The following is a 7,487-nucleotide window of genomic DNA, read 5'->3' on the forward strand; positions in this document are numbered from 1 at the left end:
ACCCTGATTCAGATGACCATCCTACCCATGCTAGATTACGGAGACATAATTTATAGATCGGCAGGTAAGGGTGCTGTCAAGTGGCTAGATTTGCTTTACCATTCGGCCATCCGATTTGCCACCAATGCTCCTTATAGGACACATCACTGCACTCTATACTCCTCTGTAAACTGGTCATCTCTGTATACCGTAGCAAGACCCACTGGTTGATGCTTATTTATAAAACCCTCTTAGGCCTCTCTCCCCCCATCTGAGATATCTACTGCAGCCCTCAACATACAACACCCGTTCTGCCAGTCACATTCTGTTAAAGGTCCCCAAAGCACACACATCCATGGGTGGCTCGTCTTTTCAGTTCGCTGCAGCTAGTGACTGGAACGAGCTGCAACAAACACTCAAACTGGTCAGTTTTATCTCAATCTCTTCATTCAAAGACTCAATCATGGACAGTCTTACTGACAGTTGTGGCTGCTTTGTGTGATGTATTGTTGTCTCTACCTTCTTGCCCTTTGTGCTGTTGTCTGTGCCCAATAATGTTTTTACCATATTTTGTGCTGCTACCATGTTGTTATGTTGTGTTGCTTCCATGCTGTGTTGTCTTAGGTCTCTCTTGTTGTGATGTGTGTTTTGTCCTATATTTATATTGTATTTATTTTTAATCCCAGGCCCCCGCCCCCTGCAGGAGGCCTTTTGCCTTTTGGTAGGCCGTCATAGTTAAAAACAAATTCTTATTTACAGACTGCCTAGTTAAATAAATAAAATACAATCAGGTGCCATTGCTGATAGCCTATTACCAAATATGGTCAAATGACTTGACTAGATCTCTGAATTTGTGAGGCCCAAAATGACAATCACACTACCCAATTATCATTGGCTCATTCAAATACACCTTTTGCAGATTTGGAAGGCCCTGGCTATTGCCGGTTGAAAATACTTGAGACAACCACTAATGTAAAGGTACTCCAGATCTTGAAGCTGAGACAAAAAGCCCAGACACATGGAACTATTTTGACCAAATTTCATGGATATGCAGACGATATTTGATATTAGGGGGAAGTCCAAGTAGATCCTCCTCAATGGCTGTGACATCTTGACAGGCAGCAGTGCACTGTTTTGCATGAAGACAGTTCCAGGTAGGCAAGTCTTCATCACTGTCAAAAATGTAGCATTTAGGAAGCATCCATCCACTAACACTCTGAATCCACCGGAGCAGACACAGCCTTCATCTCTCCCAACGAGTCAAATCTATTCAGGTGATTGTCAGAAGTTTGCTTTCGGTTGAAATCTGTAAAACGTTGGTTTGATACAGTAACACCCTTGGGAGTGCTGCAAACAGTAGTCGTAGTTTTTTGTCAGATGCCGCCATTGGTGACTAACAGCTCACAGCTTTTTGTTGTTCACCCTTCAGTTGAAAGGTACTCAAGGCTACAAAGTAATTATCAAATGGTTAGTTTGGTTCCGTAAGTAAAAGTACAAATGTCTCACAGTCAATTAAGAAATGAGTGCAGGGCTGCAATAAGTTCTCTGATCGTCACAGACTTGCAGTTGATGTCTATGTACATCTGAGGAGCAGTACCCTATTTGTACAATACCATCCCACTGTAGACAGATTCATGATGTATGAATGGATAAGGCGGGGTGGATACATACAGTACCATGTCTGATATGCCACATGGAAGAGATCTTTGTTAAACAGCTTTGGAAGTGTTTTTAAAGCCATCTTGGAAAAGAAAAATTCTGTATATTTGTGTCACCTTTAAAAAAAAAAAAGACCATTCACAGGAAGCATGTGTTCCGATGTGATAGATGTCAGAAGATAAGTCTCACTGAAGGATCTGCAGTTTGTCATGAAATATATATTTTAGTAAAACTCTTGATAGACCACTTAATGTTCACCTTTATTTAATTTCTGGGTACATTTACACATCAAAAGATCAGGTGGGTAGGTACTTTCTATAAGACAACACACTAGCAACTAGCCTCTGCGTAAAGACAAAGACAACAACTAAGGTGCAGTGCAGTTCTTCACAGACATATACACTGAGTATACAAAACATTATGAAAACCCACTCGTTCCATGACAGACTTACCAGGTAAAAGCTATAATCCCTTATTGATGTCCCTTGTTAAATCCACTTCAATCAGTGTAGATGAAGGGGAGGAGACAGGTTAAAGAATTTACCCTTGAGACATGGTTTTTGTATGTGTACCATTCAGAATGTGAATGGGCAAGACAAAAGATTTAAGTGCCTTTGAACCCGGTATGTTAGTTGGTGCCTGGTGCACCGGTTTGTGTCAAGAACTACAACGCTGCTGGGTTTTTAACACAACAGTTTCCCGTGTGTATCAAGAATGTGTGTACCACCCAAAGGACATTTAGCACACATGACAACTGTGGGAAGCATTGGAGTCAACATGGGCCAGCATCTACACCTTGTAGTCCATGCTATGACAAATTGAAGCTGTTCTGAAGACAAAAGGGGGTGCAACTCAATATTAGGAAGGGGTTCTTCATGTTAGGTATAGTCTGTATTTAGGCAATTCATCTATGTAAATATTTCAAAATGCGCCAAAACATGAATTACACCAATGGATACAAAGACAGTACATTCATAAATATGGTTCAAATATACTGTCTAAATAATTTAAAACTAAATGAATGTTCAATACAACACTTGTATTAGTCAGGAAGACTTGTAATGTATTTTTTTTGTTGCTTTAACATACAAATTATAAAATATCCTGGAGGGGTCCATTTAAAATTCTATATAATGTCTTAATGCTGGTGTGTGTCATGAGTCCTACGACATGGACTAATAAATTAGTTTAAGTTGACTGGTTTGCAAATATAAATATAAAAAAAGTTATTGTAGTTCTGACAGGAGTGACTAGACAAACCTTTTCATGGTGAACAGTTTCCTCTGTGTCTCTTGTGGAGCTAGAGAGGATGAAACCCTCACCACTCAACAAATTTCACAATACCTCACCTCAGACACTACCACACTGCAACCCTGCTGGCCTCCACGAGGTCTCTGCAGGTATACACTGTTGTTAAAAAAAAAGTGAGGTAGAGGAGAACTCAGACTTCATTCAGGATCTGAGATGGCTTCCTACCCCTGAAGAGTGTTTTTTTTGTTGTTATGAAGTAAAGCTTCACAGAAACCTCTCCCATGTTGAGAGTACCTCACTTTTTTAAATGGCTGGACCTGTAATGCACAATTTCAGCCTTTCAAGGTCAGTGTGTGTGTATGGTGTGATTGAGTGGGAAGGATGTAGGTACGGTATTGCACCCAGGTCGCTGCGTGCTGCTAACTGTCAAAGAGTCCCGCGGCTTGTCCGTGCTCACATCTGGGTGATCTTGCCCTTTCCTCCGTTGTTGCCATTCTCGTCGCACTCAAAGCCTCCATTTTCCAGGGCGTACTCCTGCTTATCCTTAGGAGGTGCCTCAGCGTCCCCCTCTGCTCCCTCGCTGTCTAACTCAGACGAACCCCCTCCACACTTCCTCTTATACATCTGGTAAGCTGTAGGAGGCGGAACCACTCATGTTACACCTACATCTTTCAATCTAAATAAGCACTGAAAAGCATCAATAACATAGTCTGAGAGAAGTTAATGATCAAACTGACACCCGGGCAATCAATCATTAGCTAGAATGACAAGTAAATGTTGGGAATATAGATAAGTCGACCACAAAACCATTCAAATCTTTTGATAACATATCAATAGTGACATTAGCTCTTCAACAGCGGTATAAGCTGACCCACCTCCAACAGACAAGACGGCCACCACCAGTTGGAAGATGCTGTAGATGAGAGGGAAGGCGAACATGACCTCCAGGTCTTCAGGGGAGAACGACAGCTGGACGATGGTGCTGCACAACTGGGAGTTCTGGAAGCCTGTCTCCAGGGCGATGGTACGACACCTTAAACACACAACGACGGGCTTGTTAACGACAGTAGGTTCCATGGAGCGACGAAGGGCTCCGCTTGACTGGCGTGCTTATAAAGAACATCCTGCTCTGTTAAATGAACTAGGTGAAGTTAAAATGCACTGGATGGTTTTCAGTGTAGCGTCTTTGGAGTTCATTGCACATCTGGTACTGTAGTGTTTACATTAACATGAATGTTAAGGCATTTCCAGAGGGGAGACACAAAGGGAATAACTCATTCAGGTTATTCAAGTGTAATTCAGGTAGGCATTATCAACACCTTGTATTGCAATGGTAACTTGGATTTTATCAGCTAGGTACAATATTAAGACTGGACTATCATGAATCATATTATATTGCAGTAGTACCTGTGCCAGGGTTGTCCTACAAAGCGGGCCATGAAGAAGCCCAGGGTGAAGCCTACGAAGGGGTAGATGGCTCCGATGATCCAGAGAGAGGGAGAGATGGTCCAGGAGGACTGGTACAGCACCCCACCTACCACTGCAATTATGATGATGAGGAGCAAGCCAACTATGGAACCCACCTGCAAACACACATTTTAAAGACTTGATTTGAATCCACAAATCGCATGCACACTATTGATCCCGGAATAACAACCTAGAAGTGTATAGTGTAGCAGTAGTGTGGAACAACACCAGCTGTATGCAGTGCAAGGAGTTTAATCTTACCTTGAGGATCTTTTTGGCTGTTTGGGGCCACTTGTTTTTGACGTAGATTCCCAGGGCGACGGGGATGAGGAGGGACACCAAGGTGATACCTGGAGACAAAGATATACAATCTGTCATGATCTTCCAAACTGCCTCTGGAAGCAACGTCAGCACCCGAACTGTTCGTCGGGAGCTTCATAAAATGGGTTTCCATGGCCGAGCAACCGCACACGAGCCTAAGATCAACATGCGCAATGCCAAGCGTTGGCTGGAGTGGTGTAAAGCTCGCCGCCATTGGACTCTGGAGCAGTGGAAAACGCTCTCTGGAGTGATGAATCACGCTTCACCATCTGGCAGTCTGATTTGGGTTTGGCAGATGCCAGGAGACTACCTGCCCGAATGCATAGTGCCAACTGTAAAGTTTGGTGGAGGAGGAATAATGTTTTTTCATGGTTCAGGCTAGGCCCCTTACTTCCAGTGAAGAGAAATGTTTATGCTATGACATTCTAGACAATTCTGTGCTTCCAACTTTGTGGCAACAGTTTGGGGAAGGTTCTTTCCTGTTTCAGCATGACAATGCCACTGTGCACAAAGTGAGGTCCATAGAGAAATGGTTTGTTGAGATCGGAGTAGAAGAACTTGACTGGCCTGCACAGAGCCCTGACCACAACCCCATCGAACACCTTTGGAATGAATTGGAACGCCAACTGCGGGCCAGGCCTAATCGCCCAACATCAGTGTCCGACCTCACTAATGCTCTGGTGGCTGAATGGAAGCAAGTCCCCGCAGCAATGTTCCAACATCTAGTGGAAAGCCTTCCCAGAAGAGTGGGGGCTGTTAGAGCAGCAAAGGGGGGACCAACTCCATATTAATGCCAATGATTTTGGAATGAGATGTTTGACGAGCAGGTGTCCACAAGCTGCTATAAGGATCCGAATGTTTTAGCATTTCTAACGGTGTTCTAACACATAGAAATAGAATCTATATGTGGAAATCTATACTAATTATATGTTCCTGTGCTGCTAGATGGAATCTAGAGTGCTGTACAAAAGCATTCCCGCCAATACATTGTCTAGATGGTACATCAATGCATATGCCCCTGTATGGAATGGTTTATTTTAGTATTGGTAGCTACCTATGCTTTGGTAGGGGATCTGGATGGTGTCAGCAGAGGTCCAGACAGACGTGTAGATGAGCAGACACAGAGGCATCATCCCCAGGGCCAGGATAGAGGAGCAGGCTGTCATGCTGATACTAGAGAGGGGAAAACACACAACATTAGTATGCTGGATCACGATAGAAATGCACTCACATAAAAGTACTCAAAAATGTAGTACCAAAGGCAAAACTTGAAAGTAGGCTAAATCATCAAACAAATAACATCTACTCTTAGGGGGGGGGGAAAGGTGCTATCTAGAACATAAAAGGGTTCTCCGGCTGTCCCCATAGGAGATCTCTTAAGAACACTTCTGTTCCAGGTAGAACCGTTTTTGGTTCCATTCCACAGAGGGTTCTACATGGAACCCAAAAGTGTTCTACCCGGAATCAAAAATAGTTATCCTATGAGGACAGCCGAAGAACCCCCCCCCACCACCGTTCTACTTCATCTAAGAGTGTTACTCCTTCCAGTCAGTCTCACCTGAGGTCCATGTCTCCGTCCAGCCAGTAGGCAATGATATTAGAGCTGGAGCCACCGGGACAGCAGCCCATGATGATGATGACGACAGCCTGCACGGGCAGCACGTTGAAGGCCAGCGACAGGGCGAAGGCGGTGAAGGGCATGATGCCGAACTGGCACAAGAAGCCGATAAAAATTCCCCATGGCCTCTTGATGTGTCCCCACAGCTTACCGGCCTCCACAGTGCAGCCCATGGAGAACATGACCATGGCCAGCATGACGGTCAGCACAATGCTGAGAACTAGGCTCAGGTTCTTGTTGTAGTTGCTGGGGGCCACCAGGCACGACGTGCCCGAGCATATCGTGGCGTTGGTGTGGCAGGTGGCCAATGCCACGGCAGCCGTTGTCATTGGTGTGTTCATAGTGGAGAACGGTGACGGGGGGCGTAAAAAAAATGATCTAAAAAAGGAACCCAATAGAAGAACTCCAGAGTGCGGGGGGGATGGAGAGAAGTCGTCTGTCCTGTGGCGTTGCGTTCTTTTAAGACTCCTCCGGCTCTCCTCCCTCCTGTATCCACGGTGACAAGGGCTGCACTGAGACCATACACCTCTCCCCTCCAGGCCTTTAATACCTACCTAAAAAAAATATATATATAATAATAATTAACTTGTGCCTAACGTTTTTATGAGGTCAGTGTCCAAATGCGAATGCAGAAAAAGACAGTCATTGATTAAACTTACAATAAACGTAAATTGCACCATCTTACTTTTTTATCACTCCTTCAGCTCTTAAATTTTATTGTCCTCCTCCAATCACAGCCATTCAACATCATCATCCTGGTACCGCCACCAAAGGAGTGATGATGCCTACCTGTACGTGTTGAGCACGGGCCCAAGGTCCTGTCTGGTGTGCGTCACCTCTCCCCAGTGGGACTGTAAAAGAGTAGGACTGGAAAAAGCCTCTGGATGTTGGACCCACTATGAAAAATAAAAGCTAGAGGTGGAAGGAAAGCTCTGTGTCTGTCACTGAAAGACATCAAAGTGACATCGCATAAGCCTCGTACCCAGTGTGTGGGGGGGGGGTAGACTTTAGCTGTTTGAGGAAGACAAGGACACAAAAAGTAACTGAGGATCTTCACACTTCTATCGCTTGGAGAGAAAGAAAAGGAGTTGTGAAATTCATACCCTAGAAAATAATATAACATCAACAAAGTAGATGGATAAATATCTGTCAACCAAAAACATTGAAATAATGTGTTACAGCACAAACTGTG

The 7,487-nt window shown here is 44.2% G+C and overlaps 1 protein-coding gene across 1 annotated transcript; it reads right to left on the minus strand.

Moving 5' to 3' along the window:
- Window positions 1-1,885: 1,885 nt before the first annotated feature.
- slc10a2 (solute carrier family 10 member 2) lies at window positions 1,886-6,819 on the minus strand. The gene is made up of 6 exons (XM_014163990.2): window positions 6,236-6,819; window positions 5,732-5,850; window positions 4,618-4,706; window positions 4,297-4,472; window positions 3,765-3,922; window positions 1,886-3,521 (listed from the first exon to the last, which is right to left on the minus strand). The coding sequence occupies exons 1-6, from the start codon at window positions 6,634-6,636 to the stop codon at window positions 3,343-3,345; spliced, it is 1,122 nt and encodes a 373-aa protein (XP_014019465.1). The 5' UTR covers window positions 6,637-6,819; the 3' UTR covers window positions 1,886-3,342.
- Between the last annotated feature and the right edge of the window lie 668 nt (window positions 6,820-7,487).

Source organism: Salmo salar, chromosome ssa21, assembly GCF_905237065.1.
Source record: "Salmo salar chromosome ssa21, Ssal_v3.1, whole genome shotgun sequence".
NCBI classification, from domain to species: Eukaryota; Metazoa; Chordata; class Actinopteri; order Salmoniformes; family Salmonidae; genus Salmo; species Salmo salar.